Source organism: Cynoglossus semilaevis, chromosome Z, assembly GCF_000523025.1.
Source record: "Cynoglossus semilaevis isolate Cse_v1.0 chromosome Z, Cse_v1.0, whole genome shotgun sequence".
Taxonomy (NCBI): Eukaryota; Metazoa; Chordata; class Actinopteri; order Pleuronectiformes; family Cynoglossidae; genus Cynoglossus; species Cynoglossus semilaevis.
This window is the reverse complement of record NC_024328.1, coordinates 919420-932221: the sequence shown is the minus strand read 5'-3', so window position 1 is coordinate 932221 and position 12802 is coordinate 919420. Positions and strand designations below refer to the sequence as shown.

The 12802-nt window shown below is 36.6% G+C and overlaps 2 protein-coding genes across 6 annotated transcripts in view; both read right to left on the bottom strand.

Moving 5' to 3' along the window:
• The window catches only part of man1b1b (mannosidase, alpha, class 1B, member 1b), a 13319-nt gene extending 10246 nt beyond the window's left edge, over nucleotides 1-3073 (bottom strand). Inside the window, exons 1-3 of one of the 5 annotated variants that reach the window (XM_008335593.3) lie at nucleotides 2841-3073; nucleotides 2599-2720; nucleotides 693-812 (exon numbers count right to left, since the gene is read on the bottom strand). In XM_008335593.3, coding sequence (XP_008333815.1) covers nucleotides 693-797 — 105 coding nt within the window. In that variant the 5' untranslated portion in view covers nucleotides 798-812; nucleotides 2599-2720; nucleotides 2841-3073. Of the gene's footprint in view, nucleotides 1-692; nucleotides 813-1618; nucleotides 2520-2598; nucleotides 2721-2840 lie in introns of those variants that run through there. The other 4 variants (XM_017043289.2, XM_008335595.3, XM_017043292.2 and 1 more) reach the window with 4 other exon arrangements.
• Nucleotides 3074-3498: 425 nt separating this feature from the next.
• On the bottom strand, nucleotides 3499-12796 carry LOC112486499 (collagen alpha-1(I) chain-like). Its single transcript, XM_025053399.1, has 20 exons — nucleotides 12710-12796; nucleotides 12565-12618; nucleotides 12121-12174; nucleotides 11957-12010; nucleotides 11756-11809; nucleotides 11617-11670; nucleotides 11470-11523; nucleotides 11282-11335; nucleotides 11062-11115; nucleotides 10898-10986; nucleotides 10814-10841; nucleotides 10506-10559; nucleotides 10406-10423; nucleotides 10254-10307; nucleotides 10081-10143; nucleotides 9339-9504; nucleotides 9164-9270; nucleotides 6990-7070; nucleotides 6714-6899; nucleotides 3499-6397 (listed from the first exon to the last, which is right to left on the bottom strand). The coding sequence occupies exons 3-20, from the start codon at nucleotides 12157-12159 to the stop codon at nucleotides 6242-6244; spliced, it is 1365 nt and encodes a 454-aa protein (XP_024909167.1). The 5' UTR covers nucleotides 12160-12174; nucleotides 12565-12618; nucleotides 12710-12796; the 3' UTR covers nucleotides 3499-6241.
• Between the last annotated feature and the right edge of the window lie 6 nt (nucleotides 12797-12802).

The following is a 12802-nucleotide window of genomic DNA, read 5'->3' as shown; positions in this document are numbered from 1 at the left end:
TTTGCATTAACTGAAAGAAAATTGTGTGTGCGCCCTGATTTCCCACTATTTAACGTAGCTAGAGAATGATGACAGTCTATAGCCTGTCGTTGGATGATGCCTGGTGCCAAACAAAAAATGGATGTTGAGGATTGCCAAGCAGAGAGCTCCCATAGAACAGACAACTTGGTCAGCTCTTTGCTTTCAATGCCAAACGAGGCATTAACTTTATAATGCAATGCAAAATGTGCCTGCCCCAACAGACAAAGCTGTCATTGCCAAAATAATAAATGTGCTTTAAGGGTTTGAATTTGAAATAATTGTTCAAATGGTTCATTAAATGCTCAACTCTGCCACTTGTATTTGAACTGTTGATTAAAAACAACTAGTTGCAGATTGGATCGTTAACTCTGACTTTTTTTGCATCAAGTAATTTAAAGTAACTTAGTAACTTTTACTGAGGATACATCCCAAATAAAGTATTTTTTTTACTTTAACTTGAGTAGATGGTACTTTTACTTTAGTAGAATTTAGGCACAGTAAAGATGTTTTTACTAAATGTATTAAATTTAAGTACATTTTCAACCACTGGTTCTCCCATTTGGAAGTATATAAAGTAGTATATAAAGTACAAATAAGTATCGAAACACTTTGGTAAAGGTATCAGTACCAAAATGTTGGTATCAGGACAACACTAGATGTGACCCACTTACCCTCCAACAGGACTGTCTCCTCCACTGTTTGCTGTTGTTGTAACCTCCACCTGCTGGTCCAGGGAGGCTTAAGGAGACATAGTCCTGTCGAGGTAATGCCTGCATGTCTCTAAACCTACACTTGAGGAGGACAAACATATTAGTGCAGTGTTAACAAAAAAATGTATTGCCTAATATATAATACCATTATATGAAAGTGATGTTTATGTTTTTCTAAGTGTTTTGTGGGTGGGAGGATTGTTTTTAGCCTTTATACTACCTCAGTGTATGAAAAGTGCCATATAAATAAAATTCGATTTGATTTTTTAAGGTCTTAAAACAGACTTTGCCACATTGAGTGGCATTGATTTATGAGAACATAATACAACATTTCAGTATGTTCCCAGACTGGAAGCCTTTGAGACTGTTGAAGAGAGGACACTGAACAAACTTTTAGCCATCATAGACAACGATGACCTCTCCATCATACTGTAAACAGATAACAGAGTACCTTCTTTCATAGGCTACGCTGTCCTAGGGACAGATATGGCAAATCTTTCTTGCCACAGGCCACACATCACACTACAACAACAGCTAATTGCTACAGCTTCTATACTGTGCATCTGTATATTTATACTCAAAGCCTCTACTTACCTATTAATCTTACCAATACAGTGTTTACTGCTTATCTGAACATCTTATACACATTTTTGCATTTAGTATACCACAATGGGTTTGATTGTTCTTTTTCTTATTACCTCTTTATTTTTCCTATTGTCTCTGTATGTATGCTCTATATGCTGCTGCTACAATGCAATTTCCCAGCCTGGGATCAATAAAGTACATCTAATTCTGCCTCATTACAATCAAAATGTGCCATTTGTAAAAAAGTAAAAACAAAAAAAGTGCCAAAACTACAGATCGTACTGTACCTTAAGTATACTTACAAAAAAATCTCCTTGCTATAACAGAGAAAATGAAGAACAGTGCCAAAATGCCTGTAGTAGCACAATGTAAACATACTAACTGCTGCCAAAAGTCATATGCAAAGTTCAAAGAGCTGTTCTCACTTTGATTCCTTTTTGACACAATGGTTCATACTGTAGGAAACGGACAGTCATCTCTACAGCAAGTTATGGTTGAATAATAATAAGAATAAGAAGCTATTTTCACTTTACAATGTCAGCCATCCCTTTCCTAAAGTCACTTAGTGGGCTTAATGCTGTCAACTCAAACTATTACAGTACGACTGACAGGCACATCATTTATCCAGATGTTGGCAACATTCACCATCTTGATTTTGGGGAACACTTTGTAAAACGTAACACGTCGTTTCTTTTTGCTGGAGAAGCTATTGATAAGGGTTATTTTGTGACTGTACACTGGTTTGTAAATACAATTTGTTTACACAACTCTGATGTGACCATACCAGGAGCAGTATTTTCTATGTAGGACACCATGTTGGAATTTAATGTTTTACTTTGGCTTGAAGCTAACATTTTTGCCTAGGTTTTTTTATGGTTAATATGTTCTACAGTTTTTTAAAAATATATTTAATTAATAGCAGTGTCAAGTATACAAAAGCAGAAGTATTATCCAAACGATTTAACGCTGTATGACTTTAATATATAAACGGAATGTTTATATATTTTGTCTACACAAAATCCCACGTTTCGCCTTCATATTTGAGTAAATGTAAGTGTTGAGTAAGTAATGTTGAAGTCCTTGCTGTTATATGGACATTTTTCTGAAGAATTTAAAAATATTTTTAAATTCGAGGAAAAAAACGAGCTCCTTCGCTACAACACCTGTCACACACCATATCAACAGGCTGAATTGAATTCTTCAAGTAACCTCCAAAAAACTGCGTACAGTTTATAAATGCACTGAATCATATTGTATAAAATGTATAACTTTTACACATTACCTTTCAACGTGTCTACACGATGATGTAGCTGCACCAACGGCTCCCTTTCCGAAACGTCACCCGTGGAAGTGACGCTTGCACGGTATCAGAGTCTCACTGTGGGCCGGGGCATGATTTGAGGCCTAAAACGGATGTCGGTAATAAATAAAGTAAAACATTTTCAAACGACAACGTCATTATCAAAAGATTTTCGACAACAGATAGGGTAAGGGACATACAATTAAAATATTAACAATTTTTACCTTCAAAGTACCGAGCTGTGAATAATGGAGTAACCGCTGTTGTATAGCCGACGTTAGCTTATAAAAAAATAATAACAACGGACCGTTGATCTTCACTTGGAATTAAACTGAGAAATAAGCAGGTTGGTTCTGTGTGAGCCACTTGTAGCTGTTGATGTGATGCTACTATCATTGAACGCAAACGACCGAGACCCTGGTCCATGGTCCATGTTACCTTCACTGACTTCCTGGAAATATCAATTACTGTTCGTCTATTCATCTCATATTTTAAAACTAGTCAGTTCAAAGTACAGGTAGGTTACCAGTGTTAAATTTAGCGACTTCTAGTGGGTAAGTTAATTTTCTTATTTAATATCCTTCACTTCACCTTCACTCCTTTACAAAGAAAACATATGATAGCCTTAAACTATTATATAACATTTACAAACAGAAAGGTTTAAAATAGCTTCTAAAATAGCAAGCAGTGTGCAACACCCTTTCCTCCACTTAAAAGGTTAAAAGTGAGGATTGAAATATTACATTTTAAATTTTGATGACATAAAGCCTTAATGAAATTGATTTTCTTGGTCATATCTTAGATATGTTTTTGCACCTTTTCTAGTGCATTAAGAAAAATAGGATTTAGAAATATACTTAAGGTCTGTCTAAGGCATTGTTTCTCAAAGACTGGGTCACAAGAGTTTTTTTTTTGTTTTTTTGGGGGGGTCATCTCACATCATGTTTCCCAGGAGTTTGCAAATAAGGTTTGTGACCCCAGAAAAAAACGTTTTTATTACTTATGTACAAATATTTTGTTTAGACATGGCTTAAGGGTTGACAATTTAACTTCATCCTGATCTATTTTGACTTAGTGAATGTCTTGGTAAATACACTGTGTGCACAATTATTAGGCAAGTTGTATTTTTGAGGATTCATTTTGTTATTGTACAACAACAGTGCTCTTGGTCAATCCAAAATGTTAACAAACCTTCAAACCTGAACATTTAAGTAGTAAAAGTGAGGTTTTGGCTTTCTTAAGAGAATATCTATATGTACACCATTATTAGGCAAGTATTAGCATGCAGAATTATTATGCAACTAAATGAAAAACAAAGATTTTCCCATCTCACTTTTTTATTTTTTTTCACCTATTAAAGTGAGAATAATAAACAAACCCAAAATTTACAAATAAACATTTCTAAAATTAAAAAACAAACAAACAAACAAACAAAAAACCTCAGTGACCAATACAGCCACCCTTCTTTTCGATAACAGTCACAAGCCTTCCATTCATGGAGTCGGTCAGTTTCTTGATCTGGTCGGAGTCAACTTTTTGTGCAGCTGCAACCACAGCCTCCCAGACACTGTTCAGAGAGGTGTACTGTTTACCTTCACTGTACATTTCCTAATTAATTAAATTAAATTAATTAAATATTAAATTTAATTAATGATGCACACCCTGAGATAGGGTGTTCATCTCCTTAGACCACACCCTCCCTCGTTACACAAATACACATCACCTGATATGCAGTAAATCCAATAAGCATTCAAGTTTACACAGCATGGAGTTGGAAATTATGGATAAAATGAAGATATGGTCAAAATACTCACTTGCCTAATAATTGTGCACACAGTGTATGGCTAGATCAGGCATGGCCAACCTGCGACTCAGGAGCCACATGCAACTCTTTGCCCAGTTTCACGCAGTTCTTACGTTCAACTCAACCAAATCCGCACAGATGAAAAGATGTACACAGGAAGTGTTAAGTTTTTAAGTGGGAGAGTTTTATTCTAGTTTTTTAAAGGGATGGGGCAGTTCACACGTGTCCATGTATGTCATGTGGCTATTTGCAGTAACAAAGCAAACATTGTGGCTCTTGACCTGTTGGCCACCCCTGCTCTAGATGTTAAACACAAAATAGACCTGATATGTGATAAATATTTCTGTGATAAACTGTATGGAGGTCATTTGGCTGCGTGACAATACGTAGATTGGAAAAAACACTGACTCACTGTGAGTAAGCCTGGTGAATCATATTTGAATGTATACAACTGTAATTAATCTAAACTTACTCTTATTTACTGTTGGAATCTGCACTAATAAAATATGTGACAATGTGTTTTTATTCAAATAATTAATCAGGGTTAAAAAAATTTTACCAAAATATAAATATAAGTGTCATCCTAAAATCTGAGAAAAACAATCAGGAGAACAGAACCTGAGGAAAATTAGATGACCCGATAGACTACATGGTAAAATATTATATACAAAAAACTAAATATCAAATATGTGTGAGGAAATGTCAGGTAAAAACAACAAAAAATATCTACAACAAACATGTGATGTATTTACAGAACATTAAACAGTCTTGCTCAATATAGAAAAAGCTGCACAATGACAACAAAAACATCCAGAACATTTGCAAAGGCACATAAATAAGATTACTCTAACAAATGGGGAAAAATTAACAACTGATGAAAAAAAATCACTGGTTGTGCAAAAAAAAGAAAAGAAAAGACAAATCCTTTATACTTACCTGAATATTTTGGGAGCAAAAATCTCTGGATCTGGATTTCACTGAAGTCAGTGTCATATCCAGAAAGGATATCACAAAAAAAAAAAAAAGAATAATAATAAAAAAAATCCACATTCTGACCAAACATTATTTGATTCATTCTAGTTAAAAATTAAATTCTTCCATTAGCACATTTTCACATATATATTTTTCTTTAGTAATTTAATACCTTTATTGCAGATGCTTTCTTGTCATTTTTTAAATTAAAGTGCAGATATATACAGTATATATACATATACAGTATATATATATATATATACACACACATATACAGTATATATATGTGTGTGTGTGTACTTCTTGCAGGTGTTTGAAGGCTGCTATCATCAGAGAAAGGTTGTCTGCAGCTTATTGAACTGGTGTTTGTTTCATGTTCTAATGAGAGAGCTCAATATGCAAGCGCTAAGTGGCTATACTCTCATTAACAGTATGTATACACCACTGATGGAAAAGTATAGATGATGCATAATAAAGCAGACAGGATGAGTTAGTGACAATGAGTAGTGAAGTGTTTTCACTACTTCTGTCATATAAAGGCTGTTCCCTGAAGCAACTGGAAATGGTCGTAGTTGGTGGAATATTCCTTCATTAGTTGCACTTGAATGTCTTATCATTAAATGACACTAATTCTGTCTACAAGAACCTTAAAGCAATGTCAAACTTAAAAAAACAAAACAATGTATATCAATATAGGCACATAAATTCATAAAACAAAGTTATTATTAAGACATTTACTTTATGTCAGTGTCAAAAAGTCTTTGTTTTAAAAGGTAACAATCAGTTCACTGACTTTAAAATCATGAGGAGAGAGGATGCTCAAGAAACCATGTTGAACTCGGGGTGACCTCAGCTGAAACATGCAGGGCCTACAGTAAAGCCAAACTCCCAGGTTACCTCCTGGTTTCCAAACACTGCCAAGTCCCTGAGTGGCAGCAGACTGAGCTCTTCACTTTCAAACTGAAAAACAGATTCACGGCTTCCTGACTCCAGTGTGTCCGACATCTGAGTGGAAGAAAATAAAGTTTTATATTAAATTTTTTAAATACTTGTTTTTATCTGAAACCCTCTAGTTGGTTCCTATTTTTAAAAGAGTTATGGGGCCATTTAAGACAACTGACTTTACATCGCTAAACCTTCTGCCACGAAACAGTTTTTTGTTTGGAAAATGTAGTTCTAGCTATTAAACGTAAAGCATAATTAAAGTAACGTTGTTTCTTTAGCTTAAAGAACTTAAAACTGTTATGCTGCTCTGATTCCATTAAAAAAGCCCCTCTTATGCCTGAAAATCATCATCATTACATAGCGCAGTGTCATTTACCACACAGTCCTGCAGGTCTGCTAGATAACTCTGTGTCCTAGTATCAGCCAGGAACTTGACTTCCCTCTTCCTGTGACTCAGTCTTCTTCCCGGTTGACAGGAGTATGTGACAGTTTGAGTGGAGAGCCTGCTATTTAGTCGCAGAAATCTCATCTGAACCACATCTCCTCCTCCAGGATACTCAAACTGAGGGGTATTTAAGAGCGATAGGAATTAGTAAAATGAGAGAATTGAAAGTAAGGTAAGAAATTAAAAATATTTATTAAAAACATGTACCTGGAAGCCATCTTCAACTGTGCTCAACCAACGAAATGACATATTTGTGCCGGAGTCCTTCAGCCAAGCTTTTATAGGAACCTGCCATTGATTATAAATATACAGTATCAAAAATGTGAAGAAAGGTGAGAACGAGTCTTAATGGAAAACACTATTGACAATAAAAACAAACTTTAGCTCAAAACAACTCATTTATAAATATATGCAAAAAAAGCACAAAATAACAGTATTTGGTAGCAAAACATGTTAAGCAAATCTATTTATGCTGTTTGTGTTTAATAATGGGGAACCAAATTCAAATTTAAAATTATAAATCTTTTCTAAAGGAAAATAAATTATCCTAAATCTCTGGACTCTCAAAAAAGTATCTTTGAGAAAATAATGATTTTTTATTAATTTTTTAAAAATACAAGAGTATTTTTATTCTAAAACTCATCTGTGAAGCAATTTGTGTTCTCAGGGAACAGGGTGTTAATGGAAGATACTACTTAGAACGTTTTGTTTTAGGAATAAAGACCCATCCCCTCTAAACATAAGTACCGTATTTTTTGGACCATAAGGCACACCGCATTATAAGGCGCACCATCAATGTACGGGAATATCTTGATACATAAGGTGCATCGGGTTATAAGGCGCATTAAGCGAAACAATCAAGCGTGTCCGGATCCCTCTCGTCATTATCCGATTCAGTCTCGTTGCTGTTAATTTGTTGTTCAGTGATGATTCCGGCCTTCGTGAAAGCTCGAACGACATTTGAAACTTTGAACGCTCTGTTAGCACCAATATTTAGCGGTTGGAAATCTTTGGTTAATCCACCCGGAATGATGGCAAGCCCCGAATTAGTTTGCTTCACTTGGGTTTTGACAATATCGGTGAGATGGGCGCGCATGGATCAATAGGGACGGAGATTTGTGAAAAAGGGTAGTGACCTAAGTTGGACACTGGAGGTTGCTGTTGTTGTTCGCCCCTCCAGAATCAGGCGGTTGTCACTATTTTTGTTCTGGATGGTCACCGTATTGTTGTTTTGCAAAGAGTGTGTGTTTTTCCTGTATCGATAAAAAGAGTTTTTGACCACGAAAAAAAAGCCGACAGTCGTCCTGCATCGCACAATACATCGACAATAGATGGTTTTCCGATAATCGTTGTTGCCCATGATGCATCGCGCCGCTGGCCATGTTGTGCGGCAAAAGACGCAAATAGGTAGACGTAAACAATCGATAATGACAACAAAAGACAAGAATATTAAATGTAGCTATGTCTTTTGTGGACATCATTAGAATAACAGTTTACATGGAGAATTTACATTTGCATTGTGTGCTTTGTCATGTATGCAAAGTACATTTCGATATATTTTATTTTATTTACAGTGAACATATGAATTAAATAAAAGTATAATGTAATTACCCGAAATAAAGTGTTCAGAACAGACTTTGTAATGCCTTTTGCTTGGATCTGGGTTGAAATTATCACGGTTAATACATAAGAGCCATAGCATTGTTCTCTGTCGAAATATCCTCCGTCAGCTTCCCTCGGTGACAGATCGCTTTATGTCAAAAAACTTAATCTTGCGATCTCCAATCCCAGATCGGTTAGTAGAACCCTACACAACACAGGTATTTACCATTATCTGTGTTCTTTTATGTATTTAATATCTATCTATACGGTCTTTTGCAGCACAAGATGGCGAACTATGGAACTATGGGTAGTAGCGTGACGGAAAACTATCTATTCTCGGGGTGTTGGGAGGCACGAGGCAACGTTGCGCGTATTTGGGTTACACAACCATACTGTAACAGTCATTGTTGGCTCCCAGTAATCAGTAATCGCAACCAGAAGTAATACTAAGGCGCATCAGGTTATAAGGCTAACTGTTGATTTTTGAGAAAATTAAAGGTTTTTAAGTGCGCCTTATAGTGCGGAAAATACGGTACTTGTATATTATGTGAGATTTTAATGTGTTTAATTTGCGTATTGTGTAATATACTGCACAATATATATGTATAAGAACAGGAGGACAGAGTGTACAGCATGCAGTAAATAAACACAGTGTGCGTATTGTCATATAATTCATTATCAGCTGATGTTACAAGATGAGCTTAACACTTGACTTGACTTTCATGGACATTCTCAATGCAACATAGGGACACTTTAAGGAAGGCTGTGCTGACACACACCTGAGGTTGCAGTGGAGATAAACAGGTCTTTGGTTGTGATGAAAAGTCACAGTACACTTGAAAAGCATCAGCTGGACTGCCCTGATTAGGATCTATGAAATACAGACCTGCAACAAAGAGTCAAACATCACATCACATCACTGATTACTTAATATTAATCCGGTTTTAGACTTACCATTGGTAGAATTAGGAAAAGCGAGCCACAACTCCAGACAGGTTGTCGCTGGATGTTCATTGCTGCCATCTGGTGGATTTATGAACCAGCGAAGTTCACCCTGAAGGGAATTTAGCAGAGTCTGCACCAGCACTCGGCTTGGCTGGTCTGATAAGTACAAGAGCTCCTGCGATACAAAAAGAAAGACAACAACAATGAAAAAAAATTGTAACACATATTTTTAGTTCACTGCAGTTTTTTTTTAAGTGAACAAGTGTGAGTGATTCAAAGAAGCAACAGGTGAAGTTGAAAAATGATTAAAACAATGAAAAATGAATGAATCAAAAAACATGGTGGCTTGTCAATTTAAACAATACTTTACAAAATGCAAAAACTCCCTATAAATTTTAGTTTTAAATAGTTTAAAATATCTTTGGTAAATATCTTAATTTCATGAACAAATGTTCCTGGACCATACCAGAACTTTCAAACAATAGCTGTTGATTCAAGTTTGTCAGTAATAGGAGGGTCACATTCAGTGACCTTGCGTTTTTACCCAGAGAGTCTTTGTTTAAAATTGATTGTTGTTTTATCTTTGTTCTAATGAACTAAAACATTGACTTCCTGTATTACATTTGCAAGGGACCGGATGGTGATTTACAAAATCTGGGATTACATTTACAAAAGGGACTTGACTAAGTGCTGGAATTGCTGGTTTGAATACATTGTGTTCTGACTCCAAAAATCAATCCGATCTCCTGACCTTTAGCTGTGTCAATGTCAGGTTTACCGACAACCCCGGTGGTCCAGGTGAGCCAGGTAGACCCTGACAAAATACAATATGAACAGGTGATCAACAGATATTTTTAACATCACAGTACATGTGGAACAAAACAACTGGTGTAATACATTGTACTGAGGTGTTTGAGTACTCACATGTAAACCTTTCTCCCCTTTCTGGCCTGGTGGACCAGTAAACCCTTGTAGCCCCTTAGGTTCAAACACAACATTCAGGAAGAATATTATCAGTATAAAACAGTACCAGCATTACTATTAATAAAGTTTACATATATCGGAAGTCTACCCACCTTCTGTCCAAACAAACCCTGAAAACAAAACAGCAGTGTTGATGAGAGAGTTGTTACTGACTCTACAGCACATATTGGCTAAAATACATTGATGACTTACAGGCAACCCTGGTAGACCAGGAGACCCTGGATCACCTCGACGACCAATATCACCCTAGAACAGAGACAGAACCCCTGTCAGGCAGGAGGAAAGCAGGAAAATCACGGAGGTGTTTGGTGTAACAGTAGCAGCTGATGATCTACTGCAGCGACCACTGAAAAACAACTGAATGACTGAAACCTTCGATTGGTTGCCATGCTTTGGGTAATGTAATATTATTTAACCACATATCTGTATTGTTCTATCATATTTGTATTACTTGTGCAGTGCAGATCTGCTCAACATTGTCAGCATATTTTGAAAGTCACTTTCATCCAAGCTTGGTCAACAGTATGGCTTAGAGATAAAACCATTGTATCATTCACCAACCATGGAAAACATGATAAACTTACTGCTGAGTGAATTTGAAAAAAAAAGTTGTTGTGGTTGTGATTTCCTTTACCCCCCCTCTTCCTGACCCTCCAGGTAGACCTTGAATTCCCTGACACAACGACACCGTAAACAATTACAAATAATTCTTATTTTATGTACTAATATTAAAAGCAGATGAACTCACCTTTGACCCGTGAGGACCAGGTGGACCACCAAATCCTAGATCTCCAGTTTCTCCCTGCACAATGAGAAAAGTTACTCCTTTTCTAAATGTGCCAATTAATAAAGTAAATCTATTGGAACATTTATATCCATCAGTGTTTACACTTGTTTTATAGAGCAACATGAAATATACAAGTAAGTATTTGAATTAAGAATGAAATTGAAGTGAATGAAGACCTAACCTTTAACCCCAGTTGACCTGCTTCACCTTTTTCCCCACGAGTTCCAGTTTTACCCTTTTTAAGAGAGAATATTCAAATATTGAATTTGGATTTTTCATTCACAAAAGACACAAGGTGACAAAACACCATACATGTAACACCAAATAGTGAAGCTCAGTTTTAGAAAAGGTGAACTGAAAACAACTCACAAGTCTGCCCTTCCATCCTGCAGGACCCAGTGGACCCAGACCTCCCATCTTTCCCTGGTGGAATCAGAGAAAGACCAAGACCAGACTTATTTCTATATGCAGACCCCTCAAACCCAATTGCTCTTAGTATTAAAATGCACAGCTGACCTTTTCTCCTCGGGGTCCTCGCATGCCTCTAGATCCTGTTTTTCCCTTTTTTCCCTGTTAACAGAAGATACACCAGATTATATTTAACACTGTAGGTCAAAGGTCACACTGAAGTCAAATGTCCAATGTTCCATCATACCCTCCTCCCTATGCGCCCATCTTTTCCTGGACGTCCACTTTTGCCTTTATCTCCCTGTAATTTATTGTGATGGGTTTCAGTAGAAATACACTAACAGATGAATTTTTGAAAACTGGTGTTTTCATTTATTACGTTTTATCTATTAGTTGCTTGTCATTATGTGGGAAATACAGAGCATATGACAACAAGGATTGTACCAACCTTTGGACCTTTTTGACCTTTCCTTCCTTCCTGCCCGGCTCTACCTCTTAGTCCCTGAAGGTGATAGGTATAAAGAAGTTCGTCAGTCATGCTGTAAGTGTTTAAGGAATACAGTAGTGTACATGCTTTAGTGATGTGTGTGAATGTGTTGAGGCAGCACTAACCTGAGGTCCTGGAGAGCCAACAGGACCTTGGAGTCCCATCGCACCCTCTGTACCCTAGAGAAGAGAAAAGACAAAAGTGGTTTTAGTTATGGCTGTGCAATGATGGGGGTCTGAAGAACCTGTTTCTATACACAGCTGATGTCTCTTTAAGGAAACAGTAGGAAAAGCCTTGAATAAATCACAAAGACTGTGTGACAAATCTCACTTCTCATGTAACTGTGACACAGATTTGAACTTTCCTCGTAGCTTGAATGTTTTGTTTTATGTGTTTTAATCTTGATTCATTCATTTTACTACAACCCCTGCACTGTTGTTTTCAAATTAAATTTTACCTATTAGGAAATAACAATGCAGTTCACACCATCTTTTTAAAAGAACACAAAGCCTCAAACCTATACAATTTAGAACGTCTCTTTTTCTTTTATTTTACATCATCATTCTGACCTGTATTCCTGGTAAACCGGATGCCCCTTTATTTCCAGGAACACCTCTGTTGCTCTGCAAAAAGAAAATCCAAATCAGTATAATGCGTATAGTAATGCTAACAAGGTCTATAGTAGACAGTCATTTCTGATGTAGCCCTCATCACCTCTCCTGGCTCTCCTTGTTCTCCAGGCTCCCCTCTCAGCCCCTCAGGTCCAGGAAAGCCCTTTGAACCAGGTTTACCTCGATTTCCTCGGGC